At 36.4% G+C, this 12068-nt stretch overlaps 2 protein-coding genes across 2 annotated transcripts in view; one reads left to right on the top strand and one right to left on the bottom strand.

Moving 5' to 3' along the window:
- Positions 1 to 12068, bottom strand: part of LOC136807132 (DNA repair protein RAD50-like) — a 33581-nt gene that overhangs the window by 2021 nt on the left and 19492 nt on the right. The window contains exons 18-30 of the mRNA XM_067063709.1: positions 11901 to 12026; positions 11386 to 11524; positions 10915 to 11028; positions 10581 to 10673; positions 10150 to 10249; positions 4267 to 4478; positions 3772 to 4037; positions 3065 to 3456; positions 2489 to 2686; positions 2101 to 2183; positions 1861 to 1923; positions 1334 to 1467; positions 22 to 150 (exon numbers count right to left, since the gene is read on the bottom strand). Of these exons, the coding sequence (XP_066919810.1) occupies positions 22 to 150; positions 1334 to 1467; positions 1861 to 1923; positions 2101 to 2183; positions 2489 to 2686; positions 3065 to 3456; positions 3772 to 4037; positions 4267 to 4478; positions 10150 to 10249; positions 10581 to 10673; positions 10915 to 11028; positions 11386 to 11524; positions 11901 to 12026 (2049 nt within the window). The remainder of the gene's footprint in view (positions 1 to 21; positions 151 to 1333; positions 1468 to 1860; positions 1924 to 2100; positions 2184 to 2488; positions 2687 to 3064; positions 3457 to 3771; positions 4038 to 4266; positions 4479 to 10149; positions 10250 to 10580; positions 10674 to 10914; positions 11029 to 11385; positions 11525 to 11900; positions 12027 to 12068) is intronic.
- On the top strand, positions 5262 to 9037 carry LOC136807133 (interaptin-like). The gene is made up of 4 exons (XM_067063710.1): positions 5262 to 5689; positions 6098 to 7636; positions 7983 to 8326; positions 8727 to 9037. Exons 1-4 carry the CDS (start codon positions 5414 to 5416, stop codon positions 8914 to 8916), a joined length of 2349 nt encoding a protein of 782 aa, XP_066919811.1. The 5' UTR covers positions 5262 to 5413; the 3' UTR covers positions 8917 to 9037.

The raw sequence follows: 12068 nt of genomic DNA, 5'->3' as shown, positions 1-12068 counted from the left end.
TACTTTTAGAAAGTAACTCACGTTTCATTTTTGTAAACTTTGAAATAGTTTTCGACATAATCACTTCTACCAAGAGCTTGTACGAAGTCTTCATCGTGAGTGATAATGACCAGTTGGAAATTCTTCTGTTGACGACGGTGGTCGATGATCCTATAGATGGATGAAAAAAAAAAGGTCAATTACAGTCAACCCAATCTAATTCGAACCTATACTACTCGAATCTTTCGATAATTCGAACTTAAACATTGGTCGCTTCAGCTGGAAGATCGCAAAAAATCCTCTCCAGAATTCGAATTTTTCTGTGGTTTGAAAAAAAATCTTGGCCCATTGAAAATCGAATAAAACAAGCCACATGCTGAATGGATGAATCTACCTAATGATGGAAGTTAGATAGTAAAAAAGAGAAAACTGACAACAATCAGTCAGAAATTATAGTGTTTAGCGAATATGCAAAACACATTAAATTTCATCATTGATTGTTGACAGGGGAGAGGGAAGGGGAGTAGGGAAATAGAAATGAAAGTTCCGGTTGCAAAAATCAGTATTATTGACAATTGAATCATGTTTGATGGAGGGCATTGTTATCAATAATGTTTTTGTGTGAAAAAACAAAGAAATGTAAGGAAAAGGTCCAATGAAAATCTGCAAAAACGGCGATCTTCGGCATATTTCTAGTATTTTTGGCCGAAACAAAAATTTTCTCAAAAAGCGGACTCGACCATGTTTTGGGCATTGCTAATACGCATCTTTCTGCAAAAAATCAGAAAAAACTAAGGATGAAAATTCGAGAAAGTGTCAAAAAACTGGTTTTTCCGGCATTGGAAAATCGGGCTCCGTCATATTTTAGGTATTGTCATTTTGCATCAGTGTGCAAAATTTCATAAAAAGATATAAGGTACAGCTCGAGAAATTCATGAAATACTGTCTTTCCGGCGAAAATAGGCTGTTCCGGCGATTTTTAAATAGTTCCGGCTTCAAAATCAATTTTATTGAAAATTGAAACATGCTTGATGGTGGGCATTGCTATTAATAATGTTTTTGAATGAAAAAACAACCAATTATAAGAAAAATATCCAATAATTTTTTCCTCAAAAATCGGACTCGGTCATGTTTTGGGCATTGTTAATACGCATCTTTGAGCAAAAAATTAGAAAAAACTAGTCATAAAATCTCGAGAAAATGCCAAAAAACAGTTTTTCCGGCATAAATTTCTTCTTCAAGCTTTAAAATCAGCAAGGCTTTGAAAACCCACTAGGAATAGGAGAATGATATTTACAAAAAGTTACGCGATAAAGATAAAAATATAACATCACAAAATCTTGAAATGACTTACTCTCTCAATGAATGGGCGAGACTTGCGATATTTTGTTCATCCAAATTCGTTGTCGGTTCATCAAGCGCCAGGATTCCACAGTTTAAACAAAAAGTCTCTGCTAACGCTAGTCTGATGATGATGGATGCTATAACCTAAATACGAAAAGACATGTTTTCACAAAATATATATGAGACAATTTCAAAAATGGGACTTTAGAAAGATTCGCAGATGGCTCTACTTCCTAGATATCAAATAAGTTGAAAATGATTGTCAACAACAACAAAGTGCACTACCAGAAGGATCCTTATAACAAAACAAAAATTCAAAACTTCATTTTTTGTAGTACTTTAAGTTTCTTGCGTACAATCATCAGCTACATACAAAATGATCTAACTTGTTGGAAAAAATTCGTAAGGTCGTAAAACGTCGTAAAATTTCCTAGATATAAAGTTAGATGATATAAGAAGCACAGGTGGGATGAAAGCACTTGAAATCTATTGGGACAATCTAAAACATAAGTTTTGAATAAGAACTGTCTCGCCTACCTTTTGTCCAGCACTGCAACGACCTCTCATATCGAGACTTGTCGCTCCTTTCACCATGATTACCTAAAAATGCATGAGCTGTGAATTAAAAATAAAGGAGAAAAAATCACGATCCTCAGAGGCCACCAAAGGAGGCCGATTTTCATTTTCAATCCTATTGAGAACCTTCAATCCATTTTATTTCTTGATAAATTTGTACCAGTTTAGTTAGGAGATCTAACTTTTCATACTTTTCCCTACCCGATAATTATAAGATCTTCGACTTTTTGAAGCACCGCTTCCATCTTCATCCGTCTCCGCTGTGATCTCAATCGTATCAATGTCTGAAAGAAGAAGTGAGGAATAATCATCATTCAAACAACAACAAAACCATTTCTTTTATAAGAATAATTTACGTGATTTTCGACGTACAATTGACACTCTCTAATTCGACGTTATTATATTCAACACGCTCCATTATTCGATAATATTGAAAGTCACGGTCAACAAGAAACTCTCAAAAACAATACTCTACTATTCGATACGCTTCCTTATTCGATGAAAATCCAATTCCCTTTGAAAATCGAATTCGATAACGTTATCAACAGGATTTTTATGCTGACGTGAAAAATGATCATTTGAAACTTGCCTCCTCCCTGATAAGTTTTGACCCAGTACTCTTTGATGATTTTGTTGATGTCAGCAAGTTTTAGACTGTGATATCTCATAATGGCGCGGTCCAAGGCTTTGTAATATTTATCAAGATCTTGACTCGCTAGTTCAGTTGTCTTCATCTCGATCACCTTTTGACAGTGCTTCAAATCCGCGTCTGCGTACATCGAACTCGCTAAAAAGAAGTTTCGGACGGAATTTTATGTCAAATTACTAGAAGAGAACTGCAGTAGAACAATATTCTACTCTGGGTTTGACATTTAATTTTGTATATGACTCTGGTCTTCAATCATTGGAACACACATCGCAAGTTCGATTGAAACTTTTTAGACCAAGAAGGGGATTGGGGGGCTTATGTCGGGAATATTGGGGGTGCGTATCCAAAGTTGGAAAATCAGTGGTCAAAGCAACGTTTTTGTCACAGACGGAAATGAACTTTACATAACAAATCTGGCAAGATTCTTCATGTTTTGCAGAATTTTGTTGAATTTTGAGACGGAGAAGCCTCCTTTAGTGCGAGAACATTGGAAAATAAACACAATTAAGCGATTACCTAGATCACGTTGACATCGTTTCACTTCATCTTCGAATCCTTGTAAACGTCCTTGAAGTCCTGCTTTCCTTTTCCGGAATTCATCTAATTTCTCCTGCAACGTTCCTCGATCTTTCTGAAAGTCTTGGAAATTCCCATACTGATTCAACTCTTTGCGATAGTCGGTGATTTTCTTCTCAATGTCATTGATTTCTCTCTCTTTTTCCATGATCTTGACATTATCGTCCATTTCTCGTTTCAAGATACTTTGCTTACTAATCTCTTCGTTAATATCGTTATAATCGGCGGTTTTCGCTCGTTTCTCGTCTGTTTTTGTTTTCTTTCGAGTTTCGACGGTTCGCATTTGCTCTTGGTTATCTTCCAATGCTGTATCACGCCCTTCGTCCAAGTATCTAGAAATTCAAAATATGTCGAAAATTGTTTAGAAGACGATAAGCCATTATTGTCTTTATATAAACATTCCGGGTTAATTGATACTTTGGGGTGCCTTTTTTAGAGAAATGATTCCACCTTTTTTATATATTGTAATCTAGCGGGTACCTCACCAAAAACCGGGATTTTACAACTTGTTTCTTGCGTAGAAGAAACGCAGGTGACGTCTAGTATAGGCTAATATTGTAACTGAAGAATCCGAAAATCTGTATTTGAAAAAGACATGGTTGTGGTGATGGGCTAGTATAGTCTCGAAAAAATGGAATCTGTTTTACCTTTGAATGGATGCAACCATTTCTCGGATACGATCACCTTTCGATTTGATTTTATTCAGTTTATCTTTCACATCATTGTTGAAGGTCTCAAGAACCATTTCCTTATCTTTCTTGTCCTCCACAGCCAATTCTAACTGGTCACGAATAGGTTGTAGTTGACCTGAAGCTTCGCGTATCTCCCGCTCGTACGATTGGTTGGTAGAAGTGAGCTCTGCTTTCTGGTGTTGTAACTGTGTCTGTTTCTGAAGCTCGGTTTTCAAAGAGAGCTGTAAAAGAAAAGAAATGAAAACCTTCGTAGAAGAAAACTGAATGTACGAATTGAATTTCGACCTTTTAACTAATTAAGATGTTACTATGTTTAAAATGGGCTAAAATTAGTATTTTAAAATTTTGAAATCTTATACAAATGAATTGTTATAAATCGGTTCTTAGAAAATGGCAAAATTTGAGCTTTGGGTTCTTATTGAAGATGTTCTTATAAAAAAAGGCGTGTACCTGTGTAGAATTGAGTTGATTAACTTCTCGTTCCAACTCACTCAATTTTCGTTGTCCTTCCATCAAATGATCTCGTTTCTGATCAATCTTTCGAGACAGACTTCCAATGACAACCTCTTTCTCTTGAACTTCAGAACGGATAGATTGCATGGAACGTCCCTCAGTCACACCTTTCAATTTACTTCGTTCCATATTCAACGAAGTATCCAAATCTAAAAGTGAAAGATTAAGAATAGCTTATTTCTGTGCGAATACTTCTGTTACAAAAACTTAGTGACAAGAGCTTTTAATACTTCAAGGCCACATTTCAACTCATTGTCTCATGGTTTGATGGTTGAAATTACTCAGTGAGGTAGGGGGTGTGACAGTGATACCTCAGGGCCAAACAAGGTTTGGTCTGAACGGGGAATTTCGCAAATTCCCTTGCCCTCTGGTAACTACAGCACTGCTTAATAATTGCGGTCATCACTAAGAAAGAAGATCTCCCTTACCCGCGTACCATATTCAAAGCTATCTCTCAAAAATAAAAAAGTCAACTTTCAAACGCTTCCGATTGTTAAACCTAAAATTATGTAATTGAACGACCAAATCAGTGCTCGGTAAGGTGGTTCAAAGTCTAAACGTAGGACGCAAGAAGTATTGCGAGAGAAGTTTACATTCATTGGACTGCGGAAAAATTAACAAACAAGCTTAAGCAATGAAATTATAATGATAGCAGCATGTAGAAAATTACTTCCGACACAATCTAGGTTGAGAAATATCAAGAATTTTTGACAAGATTTGAATGACGGAAATATGCCAGAACAAAAAAAATTAAAATTCGTAGGGAAAGGTACAAAGCCCTTTTTTCAGGGAGCACGAAGGGATTATCGGCATATCAAAGGCCGAATTCGATTGCTCTCTGTGTGGTGATTAAAGCCCGCCTCTTTAAAGCTTAAGTCAGCGTGGGCGGCCACCAATCCTCCATCAGAATGACAGATAAAAAAAAGCGCATCATTACGACGTCAGTTGACGTTGAATTTTTTGACGTCAAATATCATTTTACAAAAGTGATCTTTAAACACCGAACGAAAAACAGGTTCATTTAAAATTTTTATTGTGAATTGAATAGTGTAAAGTATTTATCAACGAAAATTATTTTTGAAAGATGTGGTGGCGCGCTACATCATTGATGACAGAAGACCTTAAGAAATCTTCGAAAGCAAGACTTCGAAAGGAGTTCTATCGTGGTGGAAATAAAATCCAGGGTTCTCAATCAGGCCGCGGAAATACACCAAGCCAAAATTCAGATACTGATGAGTTGTGTCAGATCAATAGAACGTTGATCAGCTACAAGGATGTTTCTCTTCCTGACAAACTTTACGGTGGCCGAAACACACAACCATGCATTGTTACTGATGATAAAGAATTACTTCAAAAAAAGGTTTGTTTCTATATTTACATTTTTCGGTATCGGGAAGTGAAAAATATTTTAGCTCGAATCTTCTCATCTTCTACCCCTACTACAGCAGTCACCTGTTGAAGAAAGGCCAACCAATTTCATAAGAATTTCTTACATCTGACACATTAAGTTGACATAACCTTTCGGCTTTACGAAGAAAGTAATAAATGTCCTTGTAAACTGACGTTGTATTCTGGACCATGTTTACTATGCAATATACGGAAGAATGGAAGTAACTCTTACACTAACTCATACAAACACTGTATGCATTTTACCCCTGACTAAAACAGGAAGGGCGGGGCCTCAAGCTCCGTAAATTTAGAGTTCAGCCTTTTTACAGGTTGGTTTATGCGCAATTTCCGACTTAAATATCTTTCACATTGATTATAGATTATGAAGGAGTTGAACGTCGGCCCATTGGAATTTGACATTGCGATACAAACTTATCAAAGTGTCATCAAAGCCCAGAATGATGAAAAGATACATGATGAAAGAGAAAAGAGTAACACTCTTTCAAAAGAAAGACAAGCCGATACAAAAGTAAAAGGCATTGTAGACACTTCTCAACAAAATAGTACAGCTCTTTTAGAAGAACTTCGTAAAATTGAAGTCGACTACATTAAAATGAAAGTTGACTACGAGAACTTAGAAAATAGAAACACGGTAGCTGAAGCTGAAATCCGACGATTATCTTTGATCAAAGAAGAATCCGATCTTGCGCATCGTGAAGAGGCGAATGCTTTGCACAATACGATCGAAAATTTGAATAAACAATTAATAATGGCCCGTGAAGAGGTTGAAGAGATGGGCGTGGATATCAAAGAATGTGTGGCCGATACTACCTCGCAGTTGAAACAACACTTTGACGTGTTATTGGCAGAAGCAAAAGAACACAACCAAGTCCTTCTAGCAGAAAAGGAGGCTGAAATCTGTGATAAAGAAGCTCAGATCTGTGAAATGAAGACATATTTTGAGAGGGAGCTAGATTCCGTGAAAGAACAAGGAAAATCGGAGTTGGATCAAGAAACTATTCAAGAGCTTCGTAAAAGCCTGGACGCCGAACAGAAATTACTCTTTAATACGCAACACTCCGCACAGCAACGAACTGAACAAATCAATGCCCAGGCCGTTCAGATCGTAGAATTGAATGACAAGAAAGCTGTCATCAAGAAGAAATTGTTTAAGGCAACGAAAGAGATCAAGGAAGCTAACGAAAGGTTCGCCCAAGGCCGAGAAGAGTTAAACAAACAACAACAGGAGCTGGATGATCTAAAGGCTATGCATGAGAAATTGATAAAGGATAATGAGGAAGAACGTAAGAAACATATTGAAGAACTGACACGAAAAGAGAGCGAGTTGGTTAAGATGTGCGAGAGCTTCAAAGAGCAAATCAACGTCAAGGAAAAAAATGTGGGATCGCTAAAAACACAGAACGAAGAATTGAAATTAGCGCAAGTCGAATGTGAATTAAACCATGAAGCAGAAATGGCGAAAAAGAGTGAGGCATTACTCCGTTCGAAAAACGCACATATGGACGAGATTAGTGAAGCCAAGGAACAGATTGAACAGTTGAAAAAAGAAGCCAGCCAGATGGGTTTGATGCACCAGGAGGCATTGGCTGCAAAAGATGACAACCTTAAAGAATCTCAACTGACGATTGGTAACTTACAAAAAGAAAAAGCAGTCAGTGAGAAGAAACTAGAGGCTGCATCGAACAGTGTTCTCCGTTTGGAGAAGAGATTAAACCAACGAGAAGTCGAGATTCGTGCTCGTTTGGAAGATATTTCCGCACAAAAGAAGAAAGAGAATGCGGACCGAGCTACTATCGAAAAACAAAAGGTCTCCATGGAGAAAATACAGAACAATTTGAAACGTGAAAAGAAGAGGATCGAATCTTTGATCCGTGAACGTAATGCTTACAGAGACGAAGTAAGATTTCAGCTTTTTATTCTAATAAATTATTGACATCGATCAGTTCTCAAAAATCTTTAGGAGTTGAATAGCTAGGTTGCACGAGTCCTTGAGACAATATTCGCTGATCTGAGCTAATCTCATTTTGTTGGAATTTGAATAATCCTTTACAAGACACAATACAAGAAAAAAATTATAACAGTAAGAATGGTAGATCGGCATTGATCACGGGTCTTACAAATGCTCATCCACCAATAAAGGTTATTTTTAGGGCAACGAGTAATTTTTAGCCGTAAAAGTCTTCGAAAAGGGTCTCAATTTTGTCAGCGTTATCAACAATTCTATTGCAAATACTTCTTTTCAGGCTCACGCGAATAGCATGAAGAAGATAGAAATCAACAAAAAGCTTGAGGCTACCAAAGAGCACTTGCAAACGGTCAAGCAAGAGTATGAGTATAAAATTGCTCAAATGCAAACTATCCAGGAAGCAGAGGCAGCAGGCAAGCAAAAGCAAAGGGAACGCAAGAGAAAATCTAAACAAGCTGCTTCCAACGACATCGAAGCAAATTCACTAATTGTCGCTGCACAAACTAATCAAGAGTTTTCGAAGCCACAAAAAGCAAAGAGTAGTGGTCCGAACCATGATCAATCAAAGAAATCGGATCTAGATAATGGCAAGATCAAGAAAGTCACTAAAGTACAAAAAAGGTAATTAAAGCTACACTTTTTTATTACAAAAAACTATAAGAACATAAGGCTTCGATGGCCAAAATGTTAAAAACATTTTAAGAACATCTTAAGGCTAGACTCAAAAACAACCGATTTCTTAGGAAAATTCTTAGGAAAACATTTTAAGAACAGTTTTTTGGCTTGAAACCCCAAAAGGTTAAAAACATCTAAAGGCTTCAAAAATTTTGGATGTTCTTATAAAAACAACGTGTAATCGGTAATAGAAATTGGATTACTTGAGTTCCCTCGTTTCCTCTCATCTGCTTCTAGACATTTTCCATTTAATATTATAGCCCTTGCAAATTAAATTCATTTTTAACAATGAGTGGATTGGTAAAGCTTTCTTCTCATTAAACATCGCTACTAACTGATTTTATAGTTCTCCACAACGAAAAAGTCGATCGAAAGCATCTGAAAACATTGTGAACACATCAGACGCTATTTTCGACCAACATGACACAAGACCGTGGGGCGTATATGATGCTTCACTTGCCATCTTTTGTATCGGAATATGGTTTCTTCTTATCAAGGTCTGCAGCATTGTCACCAACGATGACACACTCTGGTAGTAACGTCATCTCCAAATCATATGTATACATTTGTAAATAATTTTTCACATTGGTTTTTTTTATATTATTTTCTACCACTTTTTTATATATAAATTATTTTCTAAAAACTAACCCAAAAAAAACTTAATGTACAAATTGTTTTTTGTTCATTTTCCAAAAATTAAATATCCGAACTTAAAATTTGAGGGGTTACTTTTTACATTTGATCCGCTAGTGCTATAGGTAAGAACTTCAGAGACAAAATTAAATTGTCGGAAAAGTGAAAACGGCGTAAAAAGGGTTGTTAAAGTCCATTCGCTTTAAGAATGCAATTTTTTACCTGCAGTTTTCCAACCAATGGTTATGTACCGTTGAAAAGATAATTTAGAGCACTTTAATTTTTGCAAAAAATTATTGTAACAATTTTGGAAAATGTAGATGAAAAATTAAGAAGAAAGATTTTTCGGAGATAGAAACTTCATTCTTGGTACATAGGTGCTTTCTTCGGGTAGGTCCAACAACGAAGCGAGACAAGTCTCACTTATCAGATGAAGTTCAGTATCGCACGAGAATTTTTAAACTGATCTGGCATTGGAAGTGAATTAATTTTGGAAAATGTAGATGAAAAATTAAGAAGAAAGATTTTTCGGAGATAGAAAATTCATTCTTGGTACATAGGTACGTTCTTCGGGTAGGTCCAACAACGAAGCGAGACAAGTCTCACTTATCAGATGAAGTTCAGTATCGCACGAGAATTCTCAACTTCAGTTGAGCTAGAATCTGACAATGTATGTATGTATGTGTGTATGTATGTCTGTCCGAAAACTTTAGCGGCAGGCTGGAGACTTCAAAAATGATCGGGTTTGGTTTAAATTTGGCACACTTGTTCCTTGGGTGAATATCTGGGGGCGTTTTTTTTGTTGAAAATTTTCATTTTTAAGGGCGTGGTCACGAGTTTTCGCCAAAACGAGGCTAAAACTTTGGGGCAGGCTGGAGACTTCAAAAATGATCGGATTTGGTTGAAATTTGGCACACTTGTTCCTTGGGTGAATATCTGGGGGTCTTTTTTTCATTTTTTGAAAATTTTCATTTTTAAGGGCGTGGTCACGAGTTTTCGCCAAAACAAGGCTAAAACTTTTAGGCAGGCTGGAGACTTCAAGGGCGAATCCCTGTGGGTGGTTTTCATTATTTTATAATTTCCATTTTAAGGGGTTTTTGAACTGATCTGGCATTGGAAGTGAATTAGCTAATTACCTTTGAGATCGTAAAGAAGATCATCGATCTTGATGACGTCAGCTTCGACAGTTCGCGCATTCTTTTCTTTTTGATCGGTTGCTTTCTTCGCTGTCGAAATCTAGAAAAAGTTTTCAAATGTTTCAAAATTACGACAATTGGATGAACAGCCTCTGTCTTAGAATAAATGGTAAATCCACTGAGTAAGCAACCTCATCCCCGTGTATTCCAGGCTTTATTTACGTTACTGATGGGCGCCAGAGAATTACCTGGCGCTATTAAGCATAAAAAAGCTGATGATCCGCAGTGAACGAGGTTGTACACACCACTAGCAGTAACGTGTAGATGGTTTATCACTCCTGAAGTTCCATCTAAAAACTTTTGTTTCCTTACCAGAAAAATCTATTGTCAAATTCAACTCGCTAAAACACTACATTGATTTGAGAGCTTACTTTTTCAAGGCTTTCTTTTTCTTTCTGGATATCCAAGTTCAACTTTCGGATTTTCTCTTCCAAGATTGGCAACTCTTCATTCAAAGTATCCATCTGAGGAGGAGAATTAAGGATGGATCACAGATATCTCAAAAACACTAATACTAGAAAAAGACCATCTGTTCTTCACAGGTTAAATAATATTATACAATCTTAGACCAGAGTTAAAGAGTCCAAAAAGTAGAACAGTAATCGTGAACGTCATTGAACTTAAAAATGGTACATAATTTCTGCACAACGAAAAATTATTGTCACAGAGCATTCCTTGCAAGATCTTTCTGAAGAGAAACTGTACTTGGTTTTTCTCAGGAGCGATATCAAGGATTGATTGTTCGAGGTCTTTTTGTTGTTCAAGAGTTTGTTGAAGTGCTTCCCTTGTTCCGGGAACGTCCTCAATCTTCGTCTCCAACTGAAAAACGTAGGGATTTTTGGTAAGGTTTGAACTAAAACAATAACATGTGTGGGAAAAGGTAAAATGTTTGAAAAGTACTCAGTGATGCGCGTGAGAAAGTAGGTTCTCAAACTTTCTCATGTTACTGGAGTCGAAATATATTAGCGCTCAATCTTCGTTCGTTTTGAGCTGAGATCCAAATCATTAGGTTTAAAACAAAAAGAATGGCTGTTTGAAGATGAGAAAAATAGAATCTATTTGAGAAAAAGATATTCAAGTTTCAGAAAAGTGACGAAAAAAATTGCCCCGACGAAAAATTTTGGCTGACATATTTGAAAATTCATATTAGACTATTATATGGACAAAATGACGAACCTCGTTGATAAGATTTCGGATATCGCGTTTGGAATCGAAGTCTCGATGACATAAAGGACAACCAGTCTGACTATCGTCCGACAAATCCAACAGGTACTTCTGGTAGATCTTCTCGTAAGCACTCAATTCGCTCAAATTCCTACAAAAAGTAAGTTGGGTGTAAGTTAACAGTGATGAGAGCACTAGAGATACATTGATGAAAAATGATTTAACACTTTCGAAAGTTAAATTTTTTGAAACCTTTTTTTCGGAAAAGAAAAATGTAATTTTTTAAGAAAATCCGAAAATTTCGTGCTATGTTTTTTTGTATGCAAGCTTACTATTCTAGGTTATCTCGTCATATCATTCCCAACAGTTGCTGAACGAGCCTTTGAAAAAGCAAGGTCTTTGAGAGATGACGATGCTAAGTTTGGTCTCAAGTAGGAGCCAAAACCAGTTGGCCACTCAACCGAAAAGGATTCAGAGCGGTTAAGTTATCTTAATGCAAAGGAAAAATATATAAGAAGGGAGTTTACTTGTGATATGATTGAACTTGCTGCCGAACAAGTTCTCTAAATTCATTGTAATCATTTTCTTGACAAACATCGTGCACTCGTTGACTGGAAAAATTCAATTTTTCTTCCTTCTTATTTTGCTCTTTGCTAAAAAAAGAAAAAAAAAAGAAAAAAGTATAGCGTTATTAC

Source organism: Clytia hemisphaerica, unplaced genomic scaffold, assembly GCF_902728285.1.
Source record: "Clytia hemisphaerica strain Z4C2 unplaced genomic scaffold, Clytia hemisphaerica genome assembly, whole genome shotgun sequence".
In the NCBI taxonomy this organism is placed as follows: Eukaryota; Metazoa; Cnidaria; class Hydrozoa; order Leptothecata; family Clytiidae; genus Clytia; species Clytia hemisphaerica.
This window is presented reverse-complemented; position numbering and strand designations above follow the sequence as displayed.

What these genes read in the sequence shown, in the direction of transcription:
- LOC136807133 (XM_067063710.1), top strand. Translation starts at nt 5,414, where the DNA reads ATGTGGTGGCGCGCTACATCATTGATGACAGAAGACCTTAAGAAATCT. An exon ending in GTAATGCTTACAGAGACGAA is followed by an intron (nt 7,637 to 7,982) that starts GTAAGATTTCAG and finishes ACTTCTTTTCAG; the next exon opens with GCTCACGCGAATAGCATGAA. An exon ending in GTCACTAAAGTACAAAAAAG is followed by an intron (nt 8,327 to 8,726) that starts GTAATTAAAGCT and finishes CTGATTTTATAG; the next exon opens with TTCTCCACAACGAAAAAGTC.